At 32.6% G+C, this 18,492-nt stretch overlaps 1 protein-coding gene across 5 annotated transcripts in view; it reads left to right on the top strand.

Moving 5' to 3' along the window:
* LOC659026 (zwei Ig domain protein zig-8) overlaps positions 1-18,492 on the top strand; it is a 64,448-nt gene that overhangs the window by 23,822 nt on the left and 22,134 nt on the right. For 4 of the 5 annotated variants that reach the window (XM_015981838.2, XM_008197380.3, XM_015981839.2 and 1 more), the window contains exon 3: positions 237-278. The exons of the other annotated variant lie outside the window; for it this stretch is intronic. In XM_015981838.2, coding sequence (XP_015837324.1) covers positions 237-278 — 42 coding nt within the window. The remainder of the gene's footprint in view (positions 1-236; positions 279-18,492) is intronic. 5 annotated transcript variants of the gene reach the window in all.

Below are 18,492 nucleotides of genomic sequence, written 5' to 3'. Positions count from 1 at the left end.
ATTAGTCATTCGGACGTAATACATTTTCCATTAAATAAATTGTTTTGTGGTATCATTTCACTTATAATTAGTTGTGATAACACCAAATCGTGGCTCGTCTTCTTCCTTGTTTAATAAAACCTAAACGATTCACTTCCGTTCTTTCGAAAGCAACGAAAATATTTGCCGAGAGAATCTGATCAAATATAAACAATATTTCTGTTTGAAAAATATAAAATTTTTGTTGTTATTTTCAGATAGCACTGCGTTTCCTCAAGCCCACATTTTTCGCTTTAAAGGTGAGTTTTCTTGCATAGTTGGAATTTCTGTAGCTGCTAGACAAACAGTTGGTGGATTTCGTGACACTTAGAATCTATTAATTAAGTGACAGCGGTTTGAAACATTGAGGAAATTAAATTTCGAAATTCCTCCAGCGACCGCATTGTCTGTTGATAGTCTATAAAAGTACTTCTTTCTTTTTTGACAGCAGTTCCGCATTCAGAAAAGCCTTTGTTATACTATACAAGTTTTGATGAAACCGACAGCACGGAATAAAAAATGTACTCGGGCTAGTCCTTTTTTCCGAGGGATTATATCTCGTTTGAAAAGCATTTTCGCTTAAAGATATATTGTCGACGTCTTGCGGGACAAATTATTTCACTCTTTAATTCTAGCGACATAGTTTACGACACCGACAAAACCTTTTCACGAAATAACTATAAAATAAATTGTCGCAGCTTGCGAGACGTATTTTTAATGATAAAATAAAATAGAAGAAAATTTACAGGAGTAATTGAACAAATAGCCACCGCTGTTGCAGTAAATAAAATTACTGCTACAGAGTGAAAGAAATCATTACCTTTCAAACAAGATGAGGATTCGGTTGTAACTGGATAAAGTCAACAAACACAACATAAACTCTGCTGCATTCAAATTGAAATATTCATAAGACTTAACGTTTTCAAAATGCATTATTTGGATCAACTTACCTACATTTGCTTTGCTACTAAATACATTTGCACAAAAAAACATTTTGAACTACATTGTGCTTCTACATAACTTGAATTACAACTAGTAGTTTTTGGGTAAAAAATGTACTAGTGGTATAAGGATTATTTTATTTTGTTGTGTTTTTCATTTCATAAAACGAGTATTTTATTTCATGTAATAAAACAAATATTTGATAAACAATACGTAACACTGGGTATTACGAACAAAACAATATTTATTTTTTCATAATGTTTAGTAAGCTCAGAAATCCACATTTAGTCAAAGCTTGTCGTAATAAACGGAGTGAGAATCCGGGCAATAAAAACTTTATGTACCAAACAAGAAAACTGACTTGACAATATCACTTTAATCACATATTGGCAAAGTTATTGTGGCTGAGCTCCCAACCGAGGAATGATCCAAGTTCAAAGATTGAAGATTAATTGGCGTCTGGTCGTCTCGTAACTTTCTTCAAGATACGAATGTATAATCTTTGGGCAAGTTTAGATTTACAGCCCGCAAAAAATTCCCCTAGTGTAACATACAGCAATGCAAATAGCAGCGTTTTAGTGCCTGTAGTGTCAGATTTATTCACCATATAATATTCCTCTCTTAATTAGAACCGCAGCAATAAGTTATGTTGTTTTGTAAAAAAGCTCTCCGTGCATAAACTCAAGCAAGTTTCATGTAAATTGGCTCATTTGTTCTGAAATTAGCTGACAAAGAGGTGGATCGGGATAATTTGGCGCCAATCACGCCTAACGAGTCACAAAACAAGAAGGTTGCGAGTTTTTGGCGATTCGATATTTGATTTACGTTCAGCCTTGAAATTTTCATCTCTTATTTTATTTATATTCGAAAGTTTTATGTGGACCCCGCACCTGCCTTTGGCGAAAACGCGAGGTCAATATAAGATTTATTCAGCTGAAAGCTTCGAAACAAACAAAAAATTTATATCACACTCTTTGATTTTATTGTATCTCAGCTAAGCCTTTGAGAGCCGTATACTTTGTACAAATTACATTTCGTTCGGAATCGGCTTTCACATCTATTCCATTCGGGAAATCGAATCATTTCGTCGCGTTTTTAACTAATGAGGCGATAATGAGAAAGGTGCATCGAGGGCCGAGAGAAAGAGCAGATCCGCTTAGGCAAACTCTTTACAATTAAAAGTTAACAAAAGTTAAATATACGGCCGTAATCGATTCTTTGATAAATGAGACCTGTGACCGGGAATAATTAAAAAGGACAAACTGAGTTTAATTTTAATATGGAAATTCTTATAAATTAAACAAGACTGCTGTTTGACGGAGTTCGGGTTTTACAGCGTGATGTAATTAACTAAACAACTTCGGCCAATAAAATTTAAGGACGTGCATCCGCATGAGTAATCACCGGACGGTTTGGTAATTTCCAATGCAAAGAAGTTAAGTGTACGGGTTTGAGATTATTGCAGATGCTGGCGTAATTCCCAAATGAAATAAAAAGCTCTACCAACTTTGGCAAAAAAACAATTATGAATGATCTACTAATAATTGACTACACCAAAAAAAAAATGAAAATATGTATATAACAAGCCACGGAAAATTTTTACCCGGCGCATACAACAAAATTAAACAAATGATTTATGTATTTATTTATGCACATTTCAGATATTTACAAAAATAATTTTTGCTTCGAAATGAATGTTAGTTATAACGTTTTGTTTAAAAATCCAGCGTGTAAATAATTTGAAAAATAAAACACGATTTATGCTTTTTATCGCAAATAAGCTAATGGTTATTTACAGCTGAGTTACGTAATTTTCATTTTTGAACTAAATTACATTTCATGCAAAAATAGAACACAGTCAAGTCTCTATTTTTAATTTTAGCATCTAACATCTTCTATCATACTGAAAAATTGTGGGGACATAATTGTTCCTTATAAATGTTTTTGTGTATTATCTAATCTTTTTTATTCAATGATAATTTGATAAAAATTTGGTGTTGTACCAGCATTTGATACAATCTATACACCAATATTGTATTTTCAGTTTTCAGTTTGTTTGAAAATACTTTTTGTTTTAAATAGTATTACCTAAGCAGTAAAAAACGGACATAAGTCATAACAATTCGGTATTACAGGGTTATTTTATTAAATTGAGCACTATTCTCAAAGCTTTTATAAATTTTAAAATCCTAATTTGTAAGCAAAAATATTTTCCTCTGCTAGAAAAACATTATTTTTTTACTTTTTAGTGCATCTTTTGAATAAAAGCTTTAAAAAAACATTATTTTTTTTTTAATTTCAGTTTGTTTGAAAACACAACTACTATTACGTAAGCAGTAAAAAATCAATCGTACCTTTCCGGCTTAAAAGTTAAAACACAGACACAGCGAAAGAAGCAATAAGTTGATGTGTCTATACTTTATTGCACCACAAAATGAGACCACTATTTTATAATATTAAAATTTGTCAAAACCCTCTCTATAAGTATGAAATATTAGTGATTTTAATTAAAAGTAAATAAGTTATGGAAGCAATTTATTTTTGTTAGTTTGGACTGAATTTTTTGCCACAGCACCACATTGGTGTGAATCCTAATTACGAAAATAAATCCACTTTTCATTTGCTAGATTTGCCATTATGTGTTAATGAGTAAAAATGCTATTTTGTAATAAACAATTTGGTTGATTAAAATGCGTTGCATTTTTATTTTAAAACCCTGCCTGAATACAATTTATTTTCAACAGAAACATGCTCATGTAATTCCATTTCATAAATCATAATCTCGAAAATAAAATGACAAATTACCAACCTATCAGCGACTTGTCTGTGTTCCTAATATCCCCGAAATAAACCGTTTCGTGTAATTCTTAAAACAACTAATAGTTAATTAAAATTTGTTGTCCTTGTCATTATCCAATCAATCCAAATCTCGCTCATTCCGCACACCTCCATCCAATTATTCCAGCTTTAGTGCTTTCTCTTTGTGTTCCCGCCTTCGCGAGTTGCGAATTTACGCAACTTTCCGCGTCTAATTTTATTAATTGTATTCGCAAATTAAATTATAACATGTAAATTGCAGATGCGTAGCTCGCGGAACATCAAACAAAACATAATTTAACCTCGGATCAGTATTTATCTGCGCGAAAAACAAGATTGGTGGTCGTTCGGTGAAAATTGTTCTGAAATAAGAAAAAACAAGTGTGCCTTCCAATAACCACTTCAATAGTGCTTAAGACGCTCTACGACAGATACGCCATTAGAGTCGGAGAGATAATCATCTTTCTGAGGATATATGACAAAATATAGAAGGCAGTAAATTGCGGAATAAGGGTCACGGATTCTGCCCGGGATATTAGCTATGTCAGTTTTAATATTCCGGTATTGATTAGGAGGAGACCTTATTTGTTTAAAATTTTCATGTTCGGATATTCAGGCCGTACGTGCGGTGATTTTTAAGTGGCATTATCGGCGATAACAACCCGCATTGGTTAGATTCAGAATCAGGGAAAAGGTAAGGGACGTGATCAATTCTACTGCACATTTATTACTTTGCAAGATTTTAATATTTTACTCTTTTTTCTAAATTCACTCAGAGGTAGAGTTAAAGGAAACAAGCCGTTTTCCTCATTAAGGATATTAATCAAATATTTATTGATTTCTGTTTGACGGAAATTTTTAGCGAAAGCGTATTACGGAGAAATTCGATTCGAAAATAGATTAAATGTGAAAAAATAAATTTGAGGAAATGCTCTTAGGCTGATTCAGTTTATTGGATATGTGTTTATAAATAGAAAATCAAACAATTTTCATTTAATCTGACCTAGTTTCGTATCAAGGAAATGCATAATGTGCACGTGTTTGAAATCATAGTAAATAAAACCATAAATTTAAATACTGCGACAGTGCCACCACTTTATCAAATTTCTACAGGGTGTTAGGGAATGGCTTAGCAATATTTCGGCTGTGGTCAGATGAGTTAAAAACCCTTGTATCATTTTCCCAAGAAGTGTGTACTTTTTTCAAAAAATTTTATTAACCCACCTGTTGAGAGCCACTGTGTGGTTAGTAGTTAATTTTTTTATTAAAGAAAATGGAGGTGGTGGCGCGAACAATATGTTTATTTGTGTGGGAGGTTCGAATTCTGGTCCTGGCAGAAAAGGTTTTTGTTTTTTTTTTCGTAAAATTTAATAACAAAAGACAAATTGAAATCGAAGAATAACGTAATGGACCCAGAAGTTAATTTACCTATGGTGATTTGACAATAATATTAAAATTTAAGCTAATTTTTATAATGTTAGTTCAGCGGTTTTCAAAATTTGGAATTTTAATTTCAGAACGATTATTTGGGAAAACTATGCATTTGTGATTTACATAAATTTTGCTTAATCTTTCAAGACTTTGTATAACGTGTACGTTATTATAAATAGTATTTAGAGATGAAGTATGAAATAGTTGATAAAATCATTAAATTTTAATTTTGGTGGATGCGCCGGGCAAATACTTCAGTCTGCATAAATTTTGCTTAATCGATTTGTTTTTATTTTTTTAACACTCTGTATAACGTGTTACTTATTTTAAATTGTATTTAGTAATAAAGTTTGAAATAGTTGATAAAATCATTAATTTTCAATTTTAGTGGATGCGCCGGGCAAATACTTCAGTCTGCATAAATTTTGCTCAATCGAATTGTTTTCATTTTTTTAACACTGTATATAACGTGTTACTTATTTTAAATTGTATTTAGTAATGAAGTTTGAAATAGTTGATAAAATCATTAATTTTCAATTTTGGTGGATGCGCCGAGAAAATACTTCAGTCTGCATAAATTTTGCTTAATTGATTTGTTTTCATTTTTTTAACACTCTGTATAACGTGTTACTTATTTTAAATTGTATTTACTAATGCAATTTGAAATAGTAGATAAAATCATTAATTTTCAATTTTGGTGGATGCGCCGGGCAAATACTTTAGTCTGCATGTTTTTAATAAATAGTTTTAATTTTCCCTTATCTAAACAGACTGTTTTGTTTGTATCGCACCGAGTTGGCAAGTGGTGCACTGTGTGCTCCCACCGCCGGTTCTAAACACTTTTCAAACACAAAAATAAAGCAGAAAATCTCGAATCCTCGGTTTAATCAGTGTATTTCCATGCAAATGTTTACCGCGAGTTAGATTAAAAGAAAACAAGATGTGTGATGTTCCTTTTCGTTCGAACACATTCCCTTTGAGAAAATTGGTTTCATTTTCTTTATGTCTAGTTGTGTCAGACAGGCAGATATTTTTTCGTCGCCGCGTTCCTTGTTTTATTTATGCCACCTCAGAGGCAAGGTGTGCGTTATCATAGAGGTTCGTGCAATTTATCTAGCTTTGCATCTTATTATTCCAGAGGAGGTTACGTCGATGCGTAAATAAGATTTCGCGGATTTTTCTATAAACGATATTTACTGTTATCCGATGCACCTGACACTTTTACACCTTATAAAATGCTTGTTAAATTTATTATCCTTTCTTGGCGCGTTATGTCTCTCCGTGGCGGGCTAACCCATTTAAATGGGATAGTGGAGGCCATAAATTTTTTATTTTTAAACACATAAAATTGATTTTGGAGAAGCGCACCGCCAGCGCAAGATTATATGGGTTTCTGTGGGACCGGCCGTTATTGCGTTTCCCACTTTTGGGAAAATTAAAATGTAAACAACATTTACGGATTTTGCACGTCGCGAACTCATTCTTTTGGCGTGCGGAAAAAATCACCAAAGTTTTATTCAACTCCTAAGGTAGGCTCTAAATACCGACTTGGCGAAGTTTAGTCGAGTCTCGATAAAAGAATAATTTTCTTCCGAAAGTTTACAAGTTCCTGATACTTGCAAAGAGTTGAATTAAAATTTGTTTAAAGAAAACCTTATCACCTAGTTTTGCAATATTCAAAGGACAGCTCGCACTAAAAATGTAAATACTTTAAACTAACGACGCGGATGGGGGATATATCGCAAATATTAAGTTTGGGAAAGTTTTATTAAAAGTTTAGTTGCGGATTTTCTTCAACTTTTGTAAATATAAATTTAGACAACTTTACAAATATTGCAACCGCAGCCAAGTTTTGTTTTGACTTTGCCGAATCATATAAAAACACAATGACAGTACATATCGAAATCCTTTGAACTTTTGTTTCAGCGTCGCCCTCCTTTAGATGCAAATTAAGTTCTAATAAAAAGGCAGTCATAACTCTCCCTCTCCCGATCCTCGAATAGAAAATGCTTCTTCACATCGCGATAAAGCTTGAAATTTGCAATTCAATGATACACTTCGTCGCATACCCCGGATTTATTTTTTCTGATGTGTAAAATTCCATCGCGCGATTTCTTGAGTGCAAACGACAAATTAACCTAAAACGTCCTTCCTAAATCGGGAGATAAAATATGAACGACCCGCCGTGGCATAAAACATATCGCATATGGCAATCCATTTAAGTTTGTGTGTTTGCTTATCAAAAAACTGCCACAGGCCGTGCAATTTTTTCCCTTATCTGACAATACTCGCGGGCCCCTTTAGAGCGATGCCAATCACAGTTATAACATTTTGCCGGTCGTAAGAGAAAAGTCGCTTTCGATTTTTATTAATTTAGTGGCTGTTGGTTTATTCACCGCGGAGCTTACGAGTATCAATTGCGATCTAAACGTGACCGAGAGTATGTATATCCGTGTAAAGCCCCCGAGGAAGCTGCCAAGTCTTTATTCGGCCGATGAGATTTACTGCTGCAGACCGAAAGTAATACTTTACGGCCAGCAGCCGGACAAGGCCCGATAATCCCTTCATTTATTCACAGATTTCTAAACAAACAGCCCCACCTTCAGCGATCGCCAATAAATTGGGAAACTCTTTGAGATACGATTTGCCAAAGTTTTAATATTGACTTTGCCATTTATCACCAAGTGCAGCTAAGTTTTGACTTGTTATCTCCGAAATGGTACACCATGTTCCAAACTAAACGCCACTTAAAGGTGATTTAAGAAATCTGATCGGCAATTTTGCGATTTTATCACTCGCAACTTTTTTCAATCTCATTAGCGAGACTCGACTATTCATTAGCCTGAAATAACAATTTTGCGCAAAAGATGCGAGTTATGAATACATTTAATATGCAAAAAGAAAACATTTATTCTAACGGATCCTAGAAAACTGCAACACATTTTGCTTTACTTATTCCATTAAAGTGATATACATTTCAATGATATTCGCCGTTATTACATCTGCGGCTTGAATACGAAAGTGAGAAAATATCGTGAATATCGGAGTTTAATCTAATTTATAACTCCGGGCCACATGAGCTGCTCTAAATTAAATTTATCTAAATTATCGGGTGATTTAATTGTTATTGCAGCATGACGGAGGAACACATTAGTAATTAATTAGCATTTTTAAGAAGGAGTAAAATAGGGTTTGCTGTGTTTATTTGTATAACTAATTGCTTCGTTTATATTCGCGTATCCGTGAACAGGAGCGAAATTTTCCTATTCACAGCTTGTTGGCCTGTCTGTCAGTGCACGCGAAATGCGCCTTTTGCAAGTCAAAGAACGCAGTAATGCCTTTTGATAATTTCCGAAAAAAGCGCGTTCGCGCCCGATTCAATTAATTTGAACGAACAATTGAGTAAATGAGCGCGTCTAGTTCTAGCATTTCCAATTCGCAATTTTTTAAGACGAGAGAAAAAATCCGTTTAATCAAAAAATAAACTGTAAATAGCAGCGCGTCGCGACACAAGCCATCCATTAATCCGCGCTCGTGAGCCGAATAAATTGCTGCACTTCTGAAAGGTCAAGATTTGTAATTTTTCCAATTTGCATAAAATTGTATTCCTCCGAGCGTAATTTTTAATTAGGCCGAGTTTCCGATGATTATTCGAGAATTAATTGGCCGTAGTGGCGAAAGAATGACACTTTCGCGAACTTTTTCCGAGAGGAATTTTTGATGATCAATTACGGGAGGAAGAGGCATTAGAGCCGCGCTTAAAATATAAATGAGTTTTCGAATGGAAGCGATCTAAATTCAAAATGTATGCGTGAAACTTATTGAAAATGCTCGATCTGAATTACATTTAAGGCGGCACGATTGAAAATGTAGATCTGAGTGTAGCAACATGTGATCGAGATAAATCGGTTCATTACATGCCGATACGGACTGGAATGTGTGAACTTGGCCTAACAATGGCGAGGTTCGCATTGCGTAAGGGGACCACACTGTCATATCAATCTAATACGCGGCGACAAATTGCGCACAATGGCACAAATCCGCAAGGATCAAGCTGTTATAACGATCGCTAAACTGGCGCACAAAAATTTCGGAAGTTTGACGACACAAACACGAAAATTGCGTTTGCAGCCAAAAAAAGTTAATAATTATTAAAACAGTTAATACAAATTTACAATTAACTAAATACTGACTAATTCAGAACTGAAAATTGTACTTCTCTAACAGGGTGTTTCTTCTAAACCTCACATTAGAAGTATCGAAGGTTCTAATAAAGTTCTAATAGGTTCTGAAGGTTGGTATTCAGCCATAATGTGTTAGTTCTGCACAATGAATATATTTTTAACATGACGGCACTTCCGGTTATATCGGAAGTCGCTATTAACTTTCTTATCTTAAATTGAAAGCTTTGTTTTTCACTGCGTTTTTCGATTAGTTGGTTATTTTAAAGGTGTTTTTATCTGTTGACTCTATACCTACCTAACTTTAACCATTTTTGAGGTATTTAAGATTTTTTAAAAATTTTTGAATTTGCACGTGTCAATTAAAAAATCGGTAACTCTCTTAGTTTTAAAGATTTCGAAATCATATTGAGAGAATTAAAAGAGAACGTCTATATCTGTTCTCCAGTGTGTTCGAAATTGGAAAAGAAGTTAATAAACCAAAAAAATTTAAGGTTAAATTTGGACAACTTCAGATTGATACAGAATTAAATTCTCTACGATTTATTAAAATAAAACGTGAGGCATTTCATTTGAAAAAAATGTTATGGGTGCTTAAAATTCTACAAACTTAACTTTAAAAAATTTGGGGTTTGTCATCTTTTTTTTAGAAATTTGAAAGCAGTAAGGGAAAGATCTAGGCTTCCTCTTTCAAATGAACTAAAAACTATTTTTAAAAATGATTATCGATTTTTGAAGTGGAATGAGCAAATTCAGAGAAATCAAAAAACACTAAATATTTCGTAAACGGCTAAATTTAATTATTGGGAAATTTTATGAAAAATACCTTAAAATAACTCTAGTAATCCAAAGCGCATTAAAAAATGTAGCTTTTCATTTAAAATAAAGAAGTTGATAGCGACTTCCAGTATAACCGGAAGTGTTATCATGTTGAAAATATTTTCATTGAGCAGGACCCAAGAGATCATGGTTATATACAAATTTTTAGATGACTATCTTTACTAGAACTACCAATACAGCTAATGTGGGTGTTCTAATGTGGGAACATCCTGTATATAAAACAATTTGTTCTAATTGTCCTCTAAGCAAAATTTTTTTGAAAAACAGATTATAAAAAGGGAAAATGGGGTGTTAAAGTTTATTCATAAAAATAGCTATTTAGGTTTTAGGTTAATAATAAAGAAACACGTATTTAAGGATTTTTAAAAAATCAATTCCTAAAGGAATTAAATAAAATGTTAATATTTAAATAAAAATATAATGTTAAAAATTATATCCATGCAAATTAAAAATTTATAGACTTGGAAATTCTACCCCTAGGAAAGTTAAATATAAAATTCAGTTATTTTTGAACATACATCTATGAAAATTATCATTTAGAGTTTCGCTAAAAATGAAGAAACATATGTTTTCATAATTTTAGAAATTCCACCCCCAAAAAAAGTTAAATATGTACAAGGACCAAGCATTTTTGAACTTATATTTATGAAAATTTGTAATTGGGGTTTCGATCAAGAATGAAAAAACACGTGTTTTATAATTTAGAAACACGTATTTACGATTTTTGAAATTTGCTCCCACACAGACGAAAAAAAAACAATTATTTTTGAAGTTATGTTTATAAAAACTGAAATTTAAGCCCTTGTTTTTGAAATTGTAGAAGTTCTACCTCCCAAAAAGTTTAATATAAATAATCCGAAGTTCTAACCATGAAAACTGTTATTTGAACTATCGACTAAAAATGAAAAACGCGTGTTTTTCGGAAATTCTACCCCCAAAGGGGTTAAATGTAAAGATTCTTTATTGTTGATGTTACTTTTGGGCTTTCGGCTTAAAGAAAGGGACACATGTTTCAGAATTAAAAAAAATACTATCCTCAAAGAGTTAAATATACCTAAAACAAAAAATATTTTTGAAGTTGTATTTGTGTAAAATTATATTTTTAAAGTTTTTGAAAATTTTATCGCAATGGAACTAAGTAGGAGATGAAAGTGTATATAAAAGTCTGTAAATTTTTAAGTCACACAGGTGTTCACCAACTTGAAAGATTGCTTTTAAAATGTGATGAATATACATTGTTCTTAGAGGTTTTCAACCTGAAACACTTTAGTAAAATATTGATAATAAAAATAATACAACTACATATTTTTTCATTATTATTATAGCTGGCCCTAATCAAATTGCAAATATACAGAAAAAAATCCGAGGACCCTTAGTGTTACTTAAAAAAACTGCCACTATTGCGGCAACTAGAGTGTACGTAGTTTATAGAAAATTAAAAAAAAAATTTTAAATTATTGAGAATTTGATATCCTTAGTAATAAGAAGATATGATTTCTAAAACGCCCATCTTCAAGAGGTAAACACATGTGGTCTGCAAATTCCACAATTGTTTAGTGACAATTTATTTCAACACTTAAAACTTAAAAAATCTTTGTTAATAAGTATCTCTAAACTCTGCGGTATTCGGAGAAACAGTGCATTATTTAATTACAGTTAAAAAAGATCCCGCATATGTTTGAGTTAGCGGAATCATAAAACTCGTAGTTAAAGAGCATAAAGTCACCCTCTCCTTTTGAAATCAAAGTTTGTACACCGTTGGTAACGCCGTTGGTAAATTCTAATATTAGGTACCGTAATTAGGTATAAATGACAATTCTATCCACATAGCATTAAATATAAAAACAACAATAAAATGTTTAAAAATGAACGCAAAATTGCTTTGTCAAAACAAAACATCACTGCATGATAACTTCAAAAATTCTCTTTGTTTAAAAATAGTTGTTTATCGACTCTGTCCAAATGACTATTGCAATTTTCCAACACCTACTAATGTCATTTTTGTAAAATCTGGTGACCAAAAATCTTACGATCTTACGATCTTTACTATTCTTACTGCATTACTTGAAATATTTAGGATTTGTCTTAATACGTGTTTGCTCTTGGTTGTTGGGTGTTTCTGACGTTTAAAAAAATTAAAACAACTTTACCCAATTATACAAAAAAAATCTTCGTTATTAATCAAATTTTTAGTTCATGGAAGCTACAATGTCCAGAATCTAGAACAAGCCATATACCAAGGGATTCCATTATCATCTATGAAAAAAACTTTTATAATCAGTCTGCATTAAACATTACGCAGACAACAAAGTCGCGAGTGACTGCTAGTCAAATTATAAGCAAAACGCTGTAGATGTTGCAAAATAATAAATTGATGGTTTTTCTATTACTGCAAATAAATTGGATAGGCGTCGTAGGCAAGCACATAAATAAAATTTATTCCATTAAACCGCAAAACATTTGCATTAATCACCGGTTTTTATGCACCGAACAAAACAATTTCATTTACACTTTGTAAATAATTTACACCGGAATTTGTAAAAAACGCAATTTATTTTGTAGCTGTTTTATCGATGGCAACTAATATTGAATTTAATCTCTGCTGTTTAGTTTCCGAACATTTGCCATTTTACATCTAGTAGAAAAAGCCCAACAACACCGTCGTCAGAATCTAATAAATACTCCCCGCAGCACGACATCTTAACTTTCACCGCATGTCGCATTTTGATGAAATTTCTCAAACCGACAAAAATTGAGCGGGTTTTTATCAAGCACTTGTTCCTCTCGTGACTAATTAAAAAAATTCCACTGCACCAATTAAAATTAAATAAATTACAAAATCTCCAGTTAATTAGAAGTTTCTTCTTTATTAAAAAGGACTCAAGTGATATCGTTACGATTCGAAATTTGCCTTTCTATCAAACTTCCCGGCTTCAATTTTTCAGAGATAATTAAAACATTGATTTATTTAGGAGTAATCGGTTTTTTCTCTAGTACTGAACGCGTTTTAATTAAAGCCCTGTCAAGGTGAATCTTCATTATGGTAATCGCTTTGACCCTAGAGTGTTTGCTTTTTGCTCTGTTTACAGACCTAGCTGCAAGCTACAGCGGAGTGCTCGAAAATAAAAGTGCTCTTCATATTTCATGAAAGAAGAATTGCATTTTTCCATTTTAATTTCTTTCATTTATTAGATGTTGGTTGTGACACACATTCCAAGAAAAGTGCAATAATTAATTTATTGCAATGCTTGGAACTTCGTCGATACTGTTGTTGTGGTTGAGCAAATTGCTCGTCTCATTTAAAATTTAGCCTCAGTCTCGCCAACTCCATCATAAATGAGTAAGCAGTGAACCCTTCCTGATATAAAAGGGCCGATCAGTAGGGCACGACTCGCTCATCTGAGCCGTTTAGCAGGCGCCGGTCCAGCCGCTTTATGAGCTACGTGTCCTGATGAATCCTTGAGTTGCGCCGATATACCAGCTTAGGTTAAACCCTTCTCCACTCTGCACAATCCGACTCCAGAGTTATTTTCTCATTTTGTCGTTTTCCCTTTATCGCTCTTATTCCTACGTCTTATTGGATCCGATACTCAATTTACTGGTAAACTTGCACACAGACTTAATGCCTCCACCTACATTATTAACTTTTGAATATTTCCATCCTCATCACCGCCACACAATCTGCGAAATCGATTTCGGGCCACAATAACCACAATTCACTAAATGGTTTTGTTCGACAAAAATTTGTAGTGAATGAATGAGTTTTGAAACGACCTGATTCTAATCGAATAAATGCAAAGAATACTTTGTCACCATTGTTGAATTATTGAGCCACCACTGAAACAATACTCTGGTCAAGTCTCTGAAGGGACTTAATTATTTATTCGATAATTGAAGCTAGCCGCAGTGCAGACGCTCAGCAAGGGACCTAATCCCAACTAAGACATCTCTTCCTTCCGATGTCGTCTTGTTGTAACGTCAGCTATGGTGAAATTTATCAAATACGAAATCCACTTACAACTTGGGAAAGACAATTACCAAAATACGAACATCTAGGCTTCCAAAGTAAACGTTAATTCTTTTTATATAAAATACTTAAAGTGTTCAAAAGTTTGAAAGAGGTGTTCGTACTTGAATCAAGAACAAAAACTAAATTAGGTAAAATAAGCGGTGAACGTTGCTTTAAGTAATTGAATTATGCGCAAGTAAAACTTGGGAAAGTTTATGTAGTGCCGAATGAGTTATTTCGAGCTACTTTCAGATGTAATATTTCATGGTTTTCTCTAATCTTCAGTCTCGAAAATTTATAGCTGCTCCGGTATTGCATTCTTAGGAAAATTAAACAATATATTTTTGAAGTATCGTCTCAAAACATTACATTAAATGTACCTAAGGGCGAATCCCCTTTTTTAATAATAATAATAATAATCATATATATAAAAGCCCGATAAACAAATGTTTTTTTAAATAATAACATTAGTCTTTTAAAAGCACATTTATTAACAAAATAATAAATAAATTATTAAATTAAATAATCTATGCAAATAAACTTACAACTTTAATTCTGAATTTTAAACTACCTAAAAAAATTACAGAATACTTAGTTATATTTAAAATATTGCTTTTAATCTTATTCAATCTGTTTTTAAATTATTCCCATCTAGTTAACTTTGAAATTGGTTTACATGTAAAAAAATTTGTGCCGCTCCGCTCAATTGAATCCTTTGTCAATAAATGTCAGTCTGTCAGTTGTAAAATTCAATTAGTATCTTTTAAAAATATCGTTAAAATGCATCTAATTCTTAAACACTGTGCAAGAAATCACTTTTATTATCGAAACTTATTTCCAAATTGAAGACTTAATAAATGTAGAGTGGTAGTATTCTCGTCTAAATGCCTGTCATTAGTTCTATAAAGCGGCATTTTCTGATTTTACATGAGACATTCACAGACGACTAGATGAAAATCATTCTAACACACATTGTACTATCTCTGTTTAGACAATATTGTAGGCACATTTTTGGCCTAAACAAATATGATCGTGTATCTCGCCTAAAATACTTGAGCTACGATGGTTAAAAGTTGAAATTATGTATCCGCGCCAATTGGGCACATATACGTTTAAATTTATATATTAAACGTCCAATCTTAGAAAAAAAATAGGTTTAGAAAAAACATTCATAACGTCATAACTCAAATTTCTATGCTTCAGTTTAGTACATTCAACTTTCAATGCTCGTTAATTTATAATGGTGTTATAGTTATTAATAATATGAGTGCGTAATGCAAGCTTAAATATTGAGGGCTGTTATTATTCAACGAGCGTATGCGAGTTGCATGCCTAGACATATAAGAACTTTAAGCATTTTCGCAAGTGTTTTTCAAAATATTTTTTTTTTATTTAAAACACGTTGGAAGCGTGTTGCTATCGGAAACGTGTTTTAAAACAGTGTTTATAATCTAGGATTCGGATACTAAAAAGAAGGCTTAAAATGTTACCAACAAAAAAAGTTTTAAATTTCACGGTACTTTTTTATTTGAATATTTCAGTGAATAAATTTCGTACACTCTACAAAGATTTCTTATATCACATGGTCAATTGTTAATTATAGTCATCGTCGCAATCTGCATTTGCATTTTCATTCTTTTTGCATCTTTATTAGTTATTATATAATTAATACATAAAGTTTTTTTCAGTTCTCTGTAGTTAAATGTTTATTTTTCCTATTATTTAATTTTTGTATATATTTTTTTGATTATTTTGCGAGTATTTTGTTTGTTTTTTTTAATAGATGCCTATTACCATTGTTATTATTATAATTATAAGTATTATTGTTACTTAATAAAATATTGCAGGAAGATTTTGGAAATGTAAAACAAGGAAGTTGTATGTTATGTTCAGAAAGAACGTTTTTACTTAAATTTACTGTAGATTAATATTCGCTGTTGTATATTATGTTGTAGTTTTTTTATTTAAAAAAAATGTATTGTTTTACTCTATAAAATCCAATTATTTCAATAACTTAACAAAATCTACTAGTAAAAAAACATAATGGTAAACCAAAAATGCACAAAATAAAAGGTTTTTTATTTAAGAAAATATATTTGCATTGTAACAATTTTGTATGAAGTTTAAATATTTTATCATAAATATTTGAAAGCCTCCCTCTTCAAAATTAATTTCTGGATCCGAGCCTGATATTAACAAAAAATAAAATTAAAAGAAAAACTTTAATAATAATGAGTTATTTGCTGTGACTTCCACATACGTAGAGAAAAAGTTAAGGTATTTGATGGTAAACGCTGATTTCTTTGAGATTAGTTGAATTTGAGACACAACAAGGAATAGTTTCAGCAGACTCACCTTGTATCTGTGCGAAAAATCAAAATAGTCGTGGCAAGGCAGGCATCTCATCTTGCTCCGATATAAAAATTCTCATTCCTCGCATTCCATTCTCTTTGAATAAAGCCCGTATCTTTCAGGCTCCGTGCCTCCGAATCGGCATAAATTTTCATCCGTATCAATATTACAATTAGGTGAGCTCTCGAACATATCTCGAACATTAGATGATTTATGAGGTTCGACAAAAAGCCCGTAATCTTCCACATCTGCAGATTTTTCCAGTCAAAACATCCGCATAAACAAATTTGTATCAAGCGGCCTAATCTCCTGTTTTGCGCTCATAAATCAATTGCAAAATTTCCTTGTAATTCTCCCAGACACGGGCCCATCGTAAAAACCGGCACAAGAAAGGGTTGTGTTCTTGCCTCAGAAGGAATTTTGTAATAAAATTTATTCTTGTATTGTAATTATCCGCTGTCTTAGACGTTAGCGCTGCATTAACATCCCTCGAGATATTTTTTCGGATCGGATGCCGCAGCTCGCGCGCTTCCACGGCGTTTCTTCAAACAAAGGCAAAATGTTTAAGATAAATTATTCATATACTTTGCCGCTTTTGTTTCGGTAAGTTAAAATGGAAGCAGTCGCTCGATTCTAAAGACCATTGTTTTGATAAATCACGATAAGCAAAAATGCAAAAATGTGAGGTAATTTTGGTGGATGCGCCGGGTAAAGAGCCACAATGTCTATTTGTTCACATGTTTACTCATTCTCTCAAAGCTCAAACTAGTAAATTAGTTCTAAATCAAAGTAAATACTACATCTTAGCTTTTGCAAAGTTTCATGCACAAGAGTTCAATTTGGAACTTTGTGAATTGTGCTTATTAACTTTGCTTCTGCTCCTCAGTATATTCGTTAATAACGAAAACAATTTCAACTTTTTCCATCTGATTGTCAAGCGGGTGCAATCGCTAACTGCATTTGGCTCAAAGTTTTGATTTCATATTGTAGCTAGTAAAATATTTAACTTTTCGCACTAGCAACCGCAAACTTAATAACCGAAATTTTCTGGTCTATTTAAGCACTTATTTGAAACACGTACTAAAACTTCCTTGTTTCTTTTTTCACGTTATGTAAGGCAATTTTAACTTATTGCAGTACAAAAATTGGACATTTCCTTATCGGAAATAGATTAACTCTGTCTAGCCTCATGTAAATATATTGTAGGTTATTTGGCAAAGTTTTCCTCGGCTGCACAGACTTGCAGACTGAAATGCAATAACGACAATCTAATATACATTTTTATAGATATTTGTTGTGTCTGCTTTAGTGATCTTAAATTATAAACAACGTTTAACCCAAATTTCAAATTGGGGCAAAGCAGGAATCGAGTGCAATTTATTTAACTAGCACCTCATTCTTTCTTCAACCTCAATTATTTTCCAATCGTTCGAAACTTTTATTAGCGCTGATAGATTAATTTAGAAAGTTTCGCGTTGTCGAGATACACAAGTTACAAGTGAAATAATTCACTTTTCGGTAATGTTCGCGATAGGTGCAGCTTGCGACAAAATTAATGACACACTTAGAGTCTACAAGACGATTTATGGCAGCTCGTCTGCTTTGGCGTGCGGTTATTATGAGCGGCATGGATCATAATAATGCGTGAATATTCACCGGATCGATGTAGACTTAATAAATTGTTTCGTGTTGTGACGGACGTTATTTTATAATTAATCCGGGACCAGTTTCAACGAAATAAAATGGACAAAAGTGTTATTACACTTGTCACAGGCGTTTTTCGTCCGCAACCAACTTTGTTGTCGGATTTTCAAAGGCAGCGCTGTGTTCAAACCGGTGGAACCGCAAGCCATTCGTTTTTCCCTCATTTCCGACTACATTGAGTGTTGGGATATATGTATT

This window comes from Tribolium castaneum, chromosome 3 (assembly GCF_031307605.1).
Source record: "Tribolium castaneum strain GA2 chromosome 3, icTriCast1.1, whole genome shotgun sequence".
In the NCBI taxonomy this organism is placed as follows: domain Eukaryota; kingdom Metazoa; phylum Arthropoda; class Insecta; order Coleoptera; family Tenebrionidae; genus Tribolium; species Tribolium castaneum.
The sequence above is the reverse complement of the archived record's forward strand: the minus strand, read 5'-3'. Positions and strand labels throughout refer to the sequence as shown.